Below are 14,512 nucleotides of genomic sequence, written 5' to 3' on the forward strand. Positions count from 1 at the left end.
CTATTGCACTGACCCTACCTACTCATGTAATTTCAACTTTCTTGCTCCCTTTAGAAACATGTGAAAACTTAGCTAGTGCCATTTCACAGTTCATGTGAAGTTCGAGCCAACCTAAGAGAGGAATTCATTGGGAAAAACGGAAACAGCTCTATAGACCAAAAAATGAGGGAGATATAGGATTTTGTATGATCCATGAGTTTAATATCTCTTTATTGGGCAAACAATTGTGGATACTGGTTCAATACCCGTAATAAATACTATCAAGAGTGTTGCGAGGAAAATATTACAGGTGGAGTTCGCCATTACTAACAAACTTGATTGAAAATCCTTCATATGGGTGGACAAGTATTATGGCAGCAAAGCCTTTAATATCTTTGAGAATTAGACAAAAGGTATATTCAAGGAATGAGATCAGAGTTTGGGAAGATCCTTGGACACCAACGATTCATGCAAGACATGCTAGACCTACTGCACCAGTGGTTCATCCCATGATGCCAGTCAGTGTTTTCTGACGGAGGAACAAAAAAAATAGAATGTGGAGTTATTAGAAAACTATGTCACTCAGGATAATGTTCCTTTGATACAGTCCCTGAAAATAAGCCAATCTCTTCATCGGAATAATTTTTGTTGGAGTTACACGAAGAATGACATGTATACAGCGAAGTTGAGGTATTGGGTTGATAAAAATATCCTTACAAAGGAAACATAGGTGATATATTTAGAACCTAGCATCACAAAATTTCAAGCCTTTGCTTGGAAGATCAAAGCTCCGCAGAAATTATGACTTCTTATTTGGAAAACCTAGATGTAAGTACCTTAACACATCGTCATATGCGATGTGACAATCGTTATCCCAGATGTGGTGCAGAGAATGAAACCATTAACCGTGCTATTTTTTTAATGTCCCCCACCTCTGAAAATATAGTATCTGGCAGCAACAGAGTCCCCTCCATTGGTATTCCCTAGCTCAAGTCAATATACAAATATGGATTATTTCCTATGGTGGAAGAACGATATAGAAGATCCAGAATTGGATAAAGATCTAAACCCTTGGATAATCTGGTATATTAAGAAATCTCGAAATGATAAGTTGTTTCGAGGAATCAAAAGGATCATTTGGAAACTATTAGACAAGCGGAATCGGAATGCCATGCATGGTTTGAGGCTAATAGTACAAGGATGGAGGTACCTGAGGAACAACAAAATCAATTATCTATCCAAGCCATAAGCATGGAGATTTGTATGATGGGATCATGGATACACGAATCACTCTTCAGTGGCTGTGGATAGGATGGAAAGCCTCTAGAGAGAAACTTCAAATTTTGGGAGCTACAAATCAAAGAGAAGAGTGTCATAGGTACATGCATAGCCCGAGTCTCTCTCTTGGGCTATGGAATGCATGCTACAAGTGTTGACGGCTTGACGTGTCAGCAATCTGGTACTGATTGTAAGGACCTGATATCGATAATAGAAGAACCAGAAGCATAGCCAAGATTTTTAACATAGTTAAATGAGCTATCAAGATTGAAGAGCAGGGAGTTAATACAAGAACCAGAAGCATGGCCAAGATTTTCAGTTTCATTAGCTAAGATAACAAGAGTGTATTATAGGAAGATGTACTACAGTGATTGTTTTATTCTGGTCTCGTTTGTCATATCATCTCAAGATCAGTGGCGGATGCAGTATAAATTCGGGAGGGGGGGGGGGGGGGGGGGCAAATCACACATACATAAGCTTAAAATTTAATTTTTAGTAGAATAAAACAGCTAAAATTTGGACATGTTACAGAAGATTTGAAATTTTCATGGGGGTAAGTACTGTAGATCCTAAAATCTACACTAAGTATTTGATAATGTTTGTGATGTAAACTGGGGAACAAAAAGGATGTGGGCAACGATATCCTCAGAACACAACGATGTAATCAGGTATGAGTCGGCGAAAATGGACTATATTCGCAGGTCGAATATCATAAAGATATCGGGAAAGGGAAGATCGTGACTGAACTCAAGAACGAGCTGCCTACGTACCCGTCATGGGATCAAGTCTAAACGTAGTTCGATTATCATCATCTCGAAAGAGATGTCGGTTTCATCGGTCTTGAGCAAGACGTCAGGTTTGTTGGTTCTCAGAAGAGACATCGAGTTTGCTTGTTCTCGAAAGACGTCGTTTATCTCTTACCATCTCAGGTGAGATGTCGTTTACCTCCTTTAGAATGAGACCTCATTCACGAATGGAGAACGAGTTGAACTCGAGACGATTGATTACTATCTCGTTAGATCGTGCATCGTACGAAGGATAAGTCTTGTTCTTCAACAAACGTGGAGACGTATCGGAGTGATAGAGAAACGTGTAGGATGATGTGTAATAAACCCTTCGTCTCATTGATCTATGTTAACGCATGGAGCCTGGATTCATTAAGTGCGCACGTCTCCTTTCTTAATAATAATGGTGATCACGTGTTTTATTTGCGGTTGTGAGCCCCCGTGAGCTCTCTTGGAAGATGCCCTATAAAATCAATTGCTTTGTCTTTTTATAAGGGTTTCAAGTTGTTGCACGTGCTTCCTAAAATTCAGTCTTTGACCTCTTCTTATGTCCACGTGAGTCCGAGAGATCGGTAACTAACTTTTGACTTTGTTTCTTATGTTTAATAACAACATGAGCTTTGGTGATGAGTTATTGTCCAACAATAATCTCTATATAATAACATATAGTTATAGTGGGAGTGATTTGGTACAAATCGTGGTCCAACAAGTACCACCAACTTAATGCACTTAGATTCGCCACTGCTCAAGATTGAATAATAAATCAACCGTTTGATGGTAAAAAAATTAGCAAAAAGTTGCATGAACAAGTCGCAACAAAGGACTAACTCAAGGTGTTACAATATGTGGTTATAGATGGATAATAATATATATATATTAGTGTTACACAACTCGTCAATGCACAACAAATTTAGTGAAATCAATTCACACTGTTTCTGGTTCAATCAAGAGATTCTCCTTTATCAGGGATTAAAAGCGTTGGGATCTGGCCATGGTCAACGAAGTCAATTTTGCTAAGCCTTATACAACATAAGACTTTTTCTGGTAACTCCTCCTGTTTTTGAGCCTATTAACAAATACAAGTTCTTAACTAATACTCTGCATTCTTCGGCAACAAATAATTTCTATTGATGAAATATAACTGGAACATTACCTGGATAGTTAAGCCAAGATCAAGAGTTCCATTTTTAAGTCTATCACGAAATGCTTCAAGCCCTTTTCTTGATATGAAACTAAACCGATGAACGTCCAAATCAATCTCAAAGTAATTAGGACCCTGGATATAGGTATACATCATGTTAGATCAGGCGACTAATATGGTATTTTATCGGTTAGAAAAAGAGTTTGGTTGTAAGTAAATAATAAACCTTGAAGAAGTTATGTTGAGGGCGTGACAGGACGGGTTTTTCATTGTAAGCTTGTATAAGCTTCTTTTCAGTGGAGTTAAGACTGAGATCATCAGGGTTAACTAATCCTGCTATGATCTTAAGCCTTTCTCGGAATGAAACAATGTTGTCTTTTGCAAACCCTTTAACTTTTTCCATCTCATCTTCCACTAGTTTCTGTTAACAAAGTTTACGTAAGTCACAGGAAACTAAAAGAAAATGGGTGTTCTTTTGGTTTTTTAATGGACAACCTTGATGCTGTCTTGGTATTGCTGGGAGATTTCTTTCTCGTAATCATCACGTAGTTTGAAGTAAAGTACAATGCTCATGCCTTCTCCATTAGTATCACCGAGAAACATTGCGGCTGGATAAGTTGGCAACTACAAAAGCCAGATATATAGTAAAGCCTTAACGAAAAACATATTTCTAGATTCCTTTGGCTTGCGGTTATTACCTGAATGTTGACAATCAGAAGAGCAGGGAGCTTTGACTCGGCTTTGACGTTGGGAAGCTCAATGTACTGAGCTATATGATCAATCTTCTTTGGACACACAAACAGGTCAACACCAATAGGAGTGTATGGACATTTGTTTGGAGCTGGTGTCTTCCGTTTATCTCTGCAGATTCATTAACAGTCTCAAGAGTTTACAAGTCCACGTTGAATCAATTGAAAGGCAGATATAAATATAAAAAAACAGAAGTGTACTTGAAATATGTTTCTCCACGTAGTTTAAAACTTGAAGGAGGTATCTCACACCAAGTTCCTGAGGATTGTTGTTTCTCTTTGGCTAAACAAGGAACCGTGAATCCTGCTTTTGGACGATATAAGAAGCTCTTGGACGACCCTTTTATATCAAAACAGGTAATGTTAAAACTAAGTGCTCATTACACAATATCAGTGCCGGTTTTACAACCTAGTAAAACATTTTCCCTTACCCCTAAGTTTTAAAGAACTATCACATAAGCCACCCCTAAACTGTCAAAAAAGTTTTTCTTATTAAAATTAACCTAAAATTGTTTATGTCTCCTAGAGCTCATATCCGGCTTTGCACAATATGTACATATTGACTTTGAAAAAACTTACTATGCTCGACGACTTCCTCACCATCGCATGATGTCCTCTTGAATGAAAGCCGGTAAACTGCAGACTTTCTTTTCTGAGATGTGGGAGAGTGTAAAGTCTTGTCGTTGAAACTAACCGTTGGTATCAACCGGCTCAAGCTAGGTTTCAATGTTTTCTCTTGAGAGGTGCGTTTTTGTTCCTTCGAATTTTTGAAGCTTCCAACAGTATGATCCAATAGTTTCTTCTTGTTGTTTCCAGTGACAACTGATAAACCATTAAGATCTTTGTATGAACCTATGCTCATAAACTTTTCGGTTTTACAACCGCTATCAATCTTCAAATAACTCTTATGGTATTCTTCATAATTTCCTTTTTCATCAACAATGCATGAAGAAGCCTCAAACTGAACCACTTCACCATTCTCTGACCAAATATTATCAGCTGGTAAACAAAACTAAGATTATATCAATTCCCAATACCCCTAAGCGGATCGTGGAGAATTTTAACTGAAGACATTATCATGAACTAAGTTAATCGGAACACTTTCATAGTATTTGAGCTAATTACTTGATAAACCAAGGTTTGGAAGTTATTATTTAAAGAACGCGATCCCGTCCATCGTAATGCTCCCAAATCCCAATAAAATAAAAGAAAGAAACAGCCAAACACTTTCATAAATGTATGAAACTTACCTTCATGTAGGCTGATAAATTCATCATCCGAGTCCGAAAACATATTTAAAGAATCATACCAAGCATCATTTTGATAAACATCTGCAAACAAAAAATAAAATCAACATTTTCAGCTATATCTTTAAATATTAACAAAAAATCGATTTTCACAACGCTCCCTAATGATACTCACCGAAAGCGGCTTGGATTCCGACATCACTTGCCCGTCTAATCTTTGGATGAGAGATGACATCAGAGACTTTAGAAATGTGTTTGGAAAATCTGCGACGGCCTTTCCTCTTCCATGGCCTAATGCTTTTTGAATGTGTTGACATACATGTACCCATTTTTCTTATTATAAGTTTAATTTATATCCTGCCAAAGACACAACAAATACGTTTTCTATAAGCAACAACTGTGATTTTTTTTCCTCAAAAGAGAGATAGTTAGGAAATAAGAGCTGAACAAGCTTGTAACATAATCATCCCTAGAGATATTAAGACGTGATTTTGTAGTTTACTTTTACATTGGATCAAGTCATTGCCTGACTTTGTCTTCAACATGTATTATACAGGCTAGAGCATCGAATACAAAATTCTTTTGAATAATAATATTTAGCCGTCTTCGAAAACATAGAAAACTAGTTTAAAAGACAAAGTGGGACTCATGAAGATTTAGCAATAACATATAACAAGATTAAGACATGTAAGAGTTTTATATCAGGTCAAAAACCACAAGTGGAAGTTTCCAGGAAACTCGATCAAACAATACTATGTCATTAGATTCCAACAACTTGTTTTTCTTTCAAAAGGTCATAGTATGGTGAAACAAAAGAACTAAACAAGGTTCGTACATTAAACCAAACCTTAATGCTAAAAAAACCTCGAAACACTTTCACGGCTTCATACAATTTGGTAGAAAACGATATATTAATTTGAAGATTTTTGGGATATGGAAAAAAAATTTATGTGTCCAGGATCAGCATTTTTGGCGAACAATATTCAGAATTTTCACTGATAGATATTACAGATTTCAATTATAATGAGGTTCATGTAATAACATTTTCGCATAAAATTTGAATAGAGCAATATGGCAAGAAAGTCAACATCTCATGCAATAAGTTGAATATAAAGATTCATTGAACATTACATATCACATGGCTAATGCAATGCATCGAGATCGATATCAATTCTTGGCTGAATTGTAATAGATCCAATTATGTACAAAGATCAAGCATATGACCAGCAATGTATAGAATGGAGTTATGAAAGAAAAAAGGATTTGTTCAATTGTTTTTTTTGGTTTGTTCAAAAAAAATATTTTGGTTAAAAAAAGTGGTTATCCGTTAAAATATAACCGAGAAAAAACGAACGATGGGAGGAAGAGAAAGACAAACATAATGCGTTGGGTCATGGGATAGGACCCTCAAAAATCGGATCCAAAACACAATCACCAAGGAGTTTTTTTGGGTTCACCGTTCAATAATATTTTGTTATCTCGTATTCAGCTTTTGAAAAAATAAAATAATAAAAATTTGTCAAATAGCATTATGTTTTTAAAATAAAAAAAATAAAAAAAAAGAAAAAATAGTACTAACTGCCAAAACTTTTTTTACATTGTTAACGGTTGTAAGCAACATTAAACCCTAAATCATAAACTAAATCTTAAATCCTAAAATTTTGTGTAAACCCAAGACCATTGGATAAATCCTAAACCCCATAGTTTAGGGTTTAGAGTTTTACTGACGACGTTTAGGGTTTAGTGTTTAGAATTTAGTGTTTAGTGTTCATGATTTAGGGTTTAAGATTTATCCAAGGATTTAAGGTTTAGTGTTTAGGATTTAGGGTTTAGTGTTTTGCTGACGGCGTTTACAATATTAGAAAAAATTCTTTTTCGTTTTGGCAGCTACTACTATTTTTTTTTTATCTTTTTATTTTAGAAATATAATACAAGTTTAATTTTGACCAATATTAAAAAACGCATGTTTTTTTTTCATTTATTTATCCAAAACTGATTTACAAACTGTCATTATTTTTGTTTCAAATCATAACAATTGAGTTTTTATGTTTTTATTATCTGTTCAAAATATGATATTTGTTCAAAATAAATTTAAAGATGATATGTGTGATTTTGATATATAGATTTCTATATTGAAAAAATGTGTTTTCATTACTGAATGTAGAAAGGATATGAATATATAGTCGATTTGAAACTGACAATGAATTTTCTTTATCATATATTTGAATTATAGTTCTAACCATCAATGTACACTATTTTTTTATCCCTATTCGATTTTGAAGTTATTACTATTTTTTAAAGCAAAAATACTTTTTTGTTGAACCATTTTGATCAAATTTGTATGAATTTTTAACTTTTTATTAAAAAAAAATAATTTAAAAGGTGTTCTATAATAATGTTTGAGTTATATGAACTGTTTGCATATTTGATCTAGATCCGTGGTTGAACCGGTAAATTCGGTACCATGTATATGATCCGGTTAGGATTTAGTAAAAAAATTGTTAGTTAAAAATCCGAAAATTTTTTGGTAAAAATATAAAACTCGCTGTTAACCTGCTACTTGATATCATTGATTCGATAAAAACACAAATTATCTGATAATGTTTTTAATTTTTTTGATAAATTACTCATATACTATTTAATATTACATAAACTTGTGATAATTTTAACCTATTATAATTTTTTATTTTTTATTTTAGAATTAAAATTTAATTTATGATAATTTTTAAAATATTCTTAACCATTTGTATTTGTCTTATCAATATCGGGTACAAAATGACTTAGTAAATAATATATTTTTTTATTTGTGTATATACTCATTTTCTTTATTAAATAATATTATACACAAAAAATGATATTCAAATATGTATAAGATATATGATGTAGGATATATAGTTTTGGTTTGCATTGAAAATATGCATAATATTCAAATGCTCTATTTTGAATATTGATACATAGATTTAAAAAATATATTTTGTATGTTATTATATTTGTTAGTTTATATATGGTTCATAATATATGTAGGTCCAATATTTAAATTTAAAATTAGCATATCTTATAAATATATGTAGGCCCAATATTTATTGATACATTTTGGGGTATTTTAGGCCCAAAATTTAAAGGCTTAAATGCAATTAATAAATTTTAGTAATCCCTTATCAAAGTAAGTGTATTTTTGGTAAAATTGTATTTTTCATGAAGGCTATAAATCAGAAATGATCCTGTTTTAAAAATATTGATTGGGCTATATTTAATCAGTCTCTCTTGTGCGTTTGATTAAATCAAATCCGGTGATGAGTCAAATTTTCACTTTGTTAATCATCATTTAACTCGACATCATAAAAAACTTAAGATCTTTGAGTGATTTAGACTTTGATGAAATCTTTGTGTGGTTAATATGATCTCGAGTGTTTTGTTTCGGTTGTATCGTTCTCTACACATTTACTGCAACAAAAAGGCACTTTAGAACATTGACGCTTATGATTTTATATTCGTTACATCATGAATATCAATACCTGAATCATCCATATTAAATACGATAAAGTACATGACTTGAACACAACATCAAAGGTTTGACGCTTATGAACATTGACGCTTATGATTTTATATTCGTTACATCATGAATATCAATACCTGAATCATCCATATTAAATACGATAAAGTACATGACTTGAACACAACATCAAAGGTTTGACCTAAGCCGTGAACATAAATAACCTACATTGTCTAACAAAGAATCTGACTTTCAGGGAAATAAAAGATTCAGTTGTGGAGACTCTTGAAGCCGACCTCGTTAAGTTGCGTGAGAATGGTGTGGATGCTCAGATTGCATCTTGTGGAGGTCGTATGTATGTGACTTTGGATCGATACGAGAACGATTGGGTGTTGTGAAACGTGGTTGGGATGATCAGGTTCTTGGAGAACAAGACCAAATTTCAGTTAGATCAGAGCACGTGTGAACCTCTCACGATATCTTGAAGTTGCTGTAGCAAACTAGCAAATACAGTTTTTTTGAATTTTTTGCATATTCAAAGGCTGTAGGATTTTAAGTTCGATTAATGAGCTTTCACTTTATGTGGCTTGCTTGAAGTAACAACTTTCCATAGACATCGTACGTGATATGAAACTCTCTAGTTAATCGGTAATTCATTTAGTAAACCCCCAGCTTTAGCACAATATTTTCTAGGTTTGACATAGCACAGATTTGAGCTGCTGCTGATACTTGCGTAGGAAGCAAAGCTCGCCACCATAAGGTTATAACTCTGATGACAGTGACGTCAGTTTATGTAGCTTCCTTAACATGTCCTTTATTAATAATAACTTCATATATGATCTCCTAACACGTATCTGATCGAAATTCTTTTTTCAAAAGTCCATCTCAAACTGTGTACTTCTTTCTCATATTCACTTGTTCTCATCACCAAAACAAAACAGTTTGTCTTACCTAATATTGACTTCCAGGTGCGAGTTAACTTGACAAATGGAGATATGGTTGGCTATACAGGTGATATTGATTGTTGGAATAAACTTGAAGATAGCTTAAGGAACAAGCTAACCTAATCCTAATTGAGTTGTGATATTATAAAGGATTAGGAAATATGGAAAAGATATAGTTACTAATAGGATTAGGAGTTATCTAGTCCTATATAAGGATATGCATATGTTATTGCATAATGTGTGAGTTTGAATTGTGATTAGTGATTTGACAACTTTGTGAGTGATTAATATAAGAGACTGACTTCTTGTTATAGCTTGATTGTGTGATCCTATATTTGGTATCAGAGTCAGGTTTGACGAGAAATCTGCAAGAAGACCAAAATACCCTTCGAATAGGAACCGGACCCATCGAGTTAGGATTGAGAGGTGTGTGTGGCAGAGATCAAGTCAAAAGATCCTGGAAGTCAAGTTGTGGGACACGAGATGAATGTGATCCTTAGTTTGAGGGGGAGAATGTAATATAACAAACTAAGTCTCACATTGGAGAATTAGACAATGAGAGTCTAATATATAAAGAGATGTCCAATTCTAATAGTATGAGGCCTTTTGGGAATGAGCCCAAAAGTAAATCTATGCGGACCAGCCAATTAGGCTCAAAGTGGACAATATCGTACAAATCGGATAATATAGAGTTGGACATGAGATTTCACAATCCCAACAGTGGTATCAGAGCCTTACAATCGAGATTCAGAACAATGGAAGATGTGAAAGAAGAAACCACACCGAACCCCAAGGAGGTTGGCCCCTCATCGATCAAGTTCCCGATGCTGACCTCCTCCAACTACATGGTATGGGCCATGAGAATGAAAATAGCTCTAAAGGTTAAAAAAGTGTGGGAAACCATTGACCCCGGGACCAAAACCGGAGACAAGAATGACTTGGCTATCGCCTTGTTATTACAGTCCATACCCGAGGCTTTAACCCTACAAGTTGGTGACTTAGATACGGCCAAAGCAGTGTGGGATGCTATCAAAGCAAGACACGTTGGAGCTGAAAGAGTACGAGAAGCACGACTACAAACTCTCATGGCAGAATTTGATCGCATCAAGATGAAAGAAGAAGATACCATTGACACATTTGTTGGGAAGTTATCGGAAATCTCATCAAAATATGCTTCCCTAGGAGAAATTATAGAAGAATCAAAAATTGTGAAGAAATTTCTCAAGAGCTTGCCGAGAAGAAAATATATTCACATTGTAGCATCGCTTGAACAAGTACTTGACTTGAATTCGACCAGCTTTGAAGATATTGTGGGTCACTTGAAGGCATACGAAAAACGGATAGGAGAAGATGAGGATGATGAACAAAACGATCAAAGTAAACTATTGTACTCTAACTCAGAATCCCAAGAATAGTACGGTGGAGCTAGAGGTCGAGGACGAGGAGGAAGATCTAACTCGTGGAGAGGAGGATGAGGCCGTGGTAGGTATAACTCGTTCCAACAACAACGGGATGCATACCGACAAGCCAATCAGCGTGATGGACAACGTGACGCATCTCATATCAAGTGTTTCAAGTGCAACAAACTTGGTCATTACACAAACGACTGTCCCGATAAGCTACTCAAGCTTCAAAAGACGACAGAAAGAAAAGAACAAGACACCGAAGGAGCAGATGAATTAATGATGCATGAGCTAGTTTATCTAAACGAAGAGAAAGTGAATCCAACCTTCTTTGACTCCGACCTAGATACACAAAACTTGTGGTATCTCGACAATGTCGCAAGTAATCACATGAGCGGAAACCGAGCCTTCTTCCACCAACTCAATACTAAGGTAACAGGCAAGGTACACTTCGGTGATGACTCACGCATCAATATTAAAGGAAAAGGCTCAATACGGTTTGTGTTCGAAGGAGGAGCAAAGAAAGTCTTGAATGATGTATACTACATACCAAACTTGAAAAGTAACATTGTGTCTTTAGGCCAAGCAACTGAAGCAGGCTGCGAGGTGCGAATGAAAGACAACACAATGACGTTACTTGATCGACAAGGACATATAATGATCAAGACTGAGAGATCAAAGAATCGACTGTACAAAGTCATGCTCCAAGCCGACAACGTTCAGTGCCTACAACTCAAGGCGTCAACGCATTCAACCGTTTGGCACTCTCGTCTCGGACATGTCAACACAGAAACAATGAAGATGATGATAAACAAGGAACTAGTTGTTGGTATACCAAACATCACCGTCGACAAAGAGATGTGTGAGTCTTGCTTCCGTGGGAAACAAACTAGACAGCCATTCCCGCAATTAACTTCTTACCGCGCAAGTCAACCACTCGAGCTCATTCACGGGGATCTTTGTGGACCAATAACCCCTGCGACTCCGGGACAGAAACGGTATGTGTTCGTACTCATCGACGACTACTCACGATATATGTGGACAATACTACTGAAAGAAAAGAGCGAGGCGTTTGAAAATTTCAAGAAGTTTAAAGTACTTGCGGAACAAGAAACGAAAGCTTTGATCAAGACACTTCGTACGGACCGAGGAGGTGAATTTACATCTCTGGAATTCAAAAGCTACTGCGAAGACAAAGGTATAAGCAGACACTTAACGGCGCCGTATACCCCACAACAGAACGGAGTGGTCGAGAGACGCAATCGAACATTGATGGAGATGACTAGGAGCATACTAAAGCATATGGATGTACCAAATCAATATTGGGGTGAAGCTTTGCGTCATGCGACGTATTTGATAAATAGAATTGCAACTCGATCTCTGGAAGGAAAAACCCCATATGAAGCCCTACGGCTTAGAAGACCAAACCTTGGTCACCTCAGAGTATTTGGATGCGTATGTTATGCGATTACTAGTGCAGAAGGCAGAAGAAAGCTTGATGACCGATCCAGGGCTCTGGTTCACCTCGGGACAGAACCCGGCTCTAAAGCATATCGTCTTCTGGATCCAAAGACCAAGAAGATTGTGGTAAATAGTGACGTGATCTTCGATGAATCCAAGAGCTGGAACTGGAATGAAGAAACATTAAAGGAAGGTGACAGCTCAGGAACACTTATATTCGAGCTCAGGGAAGTTAATAACCGTGAGAACACGAATGGCTCTGACGACCTCACAGACCAAGTCGAAGAAGGAGAAGAAAATACTGACGGCGAGGAAGAGGAAAACAATGAACAACTTCAACCTCAACTCCGAAGGTCAACAAGAGTGAGCAAAAGGCCCGCGTATCTAGAGGACTATGTCGTCCTTGCTTAAGGTGAGTGTGAAAGGTTGTTGATGGTTATCAATGATGAGCCATGGGATTTCTCAGAGGCAAAGGCACTAAAGGTTTGTGTAGATGCGTGTAAGGATGAAATCCAGTCGATCGAAAAGAACAACACATGGACTCTTGTGGACTTACCCAAAGGCGCGAAACCGATTGGTCTAAAATGGATCTTCAAGGTAAAACGCAATGCAGATGGGAGTATCAACAAGTTTAAAGCGCAACTAGTGGCTAAGGGGTACGTGCAAAGGCATGGCATTGATTATGATGAGGTGTTTTCTCCAGTGGCTCGAATGGAAACAATTAGATTGGTGATTGCTTTGACTGCTTCGAATGGATGTGTTTGTTAGTCAGCCCGAAGGTTTTGAAATCGCAGGACAAGAAGGCAAAGTCTATAAACTATGGAAAGCTCTCTACGGACTTCGACAAGCTCCTAGAGCATGGAATGTTAAGCTAAATCAAATACTGATTGGCTTAAGGTTCCATAAATGCTCCAAGGAACCGTCGCTATACAGGAGAGAAGATAAGGCAAGCCTACTTGTCGTAGTAGTGTATGTAGATGAACTATTGGTCATGGGATCATCATTGGTGGCCATAGAAGAATTTAAGCGAGAGATGTCAAGTAAATTTGAGATGAGTGACTTGGGGAAGCTAACATACTACCTAGGCATCGAGGTAACACAATATGATGGAGGTATTGAGTTAAGACAAAGTCGATATGCGCTTAAAGTACTCGAGGAAAGCGGAATGAGTGAGTGCAATCCGACGCAAGCACCAATGGAGTTCAACATAAAACTGTCTAAAGCGATTGAAGAGAAGAATATTGACGAGAAGGAGTATCGAAAGAATATAGGTTGCCTGTGGTATCTATTACATACTCGACCTGATCTATCTTTCTCGGTGGGAGTATTAAGTAGATACATGCATGAACCAAAACAGTCACATGGAGCAGCTTTGAAACAAGTTTTGAGATACCTTCACGGAACAATCATGCTAGGCATTCGTTTTACTCGCTCTCCTGAAGTCAAACTGGTTGGGTATAGCGACGTTTCACACAATGTCGACTACGATGATGGTAAAAGCACTACCGGTCACGTGTTTTATCTCAACGATGGTCCAGTTACATGGTGTTCCCAGAAGCAAGAGATAGTTGCATTGTCTTCCTGTGAAGCGGAATTCATGGCTGCGACAGAAGCGGCCAAACAGGCAATTTGGCTACAAGAGTTGCTCGGTGAGATCATTGGGAAAGCGTGCATGAAGGTGACTATACGAGTTGACAACAAGTCTGCAATTGCACTTACGAAAAATCCGGTATTTCATGGTCGAAGCAAGCACATTCATCGAAGGTTCCACTTCATACGTGAATGTGTTGAGAATGAGCAAGTTGAAGTTGAACATGTCCCGGGCAACGAGCAAAGAGCATACATACTGTTGAAGTCGCTTGGGAGAATCAAATTCGCGGAAATGAGAAGCCTCATCGGTGTTCATGATGTGAGTAAAGATGACTTCAAGCTTAAGAGGAAGAATGTTGGAATAAACTTGAAGATAGCTTAAGGAACAAGCTAACCTAATCCTAATTGAGTTGTGATATTATAAAGGATTAGAAAATATGGA

The 14,512-nt window shown here is 36.7% G+C and overlaps 1 protein-coding gene across 1 annotated transcript; it reads right to left on the reverse strand.

Annotated features, from left to right (window-relative positions):
- Nucleotides 1-2,886: 2,886 nt before the first annotated feature.
- Nucleotides 2,887-6,902, reverse strand: LOC106426555. The gene is made up of 10 exons (XM_048754792.1): nucleotides 6,311-6,902; nucleotides 5,355-5,536; nucleotides 5,183-5,263; nucleotides 4,512-4,931; nucleotides 4,134-4,272; nucleotides 3,882-4,044; nucleotides 3,679-3,807; nucleotides 3,410-3,604; nucleotides 3,196-3,318; nucleotides 2,887-3,108 (listed from the first exon to the last, which is right to left on the reverse strand). Exons 2-10 carry the CDS (start codon nucleotides 5,506-5,508, stop codon nucleotides 2,983-2,985), a joined length of 1,530 nt encoding a protein of 509 aa, XP_048610749.1. The 5' UTR covers nucleotides 5,509-5,536; nucleotides 6,311-6,902; the 3' UTR covers nucleotides 2,887-2,982.
- Nucleotides 6,903-14,512: the final 7,610 nt, after the last annotated feature.

This window comes from Brassica napus, chromosome C4 (genome assembly GCF_020379485.1).
Source record: "Brassica napus cultivar Da-Ae chromosome C4, Da-Ae, whole genome shotgun sequence".
Taxonomy (NCBI): Eukaryota; Viridiplantae; Streptophyta; class Magnoliopsida; order Brassicales; family Brassicaceae; genus Brassica; species Brassica napus.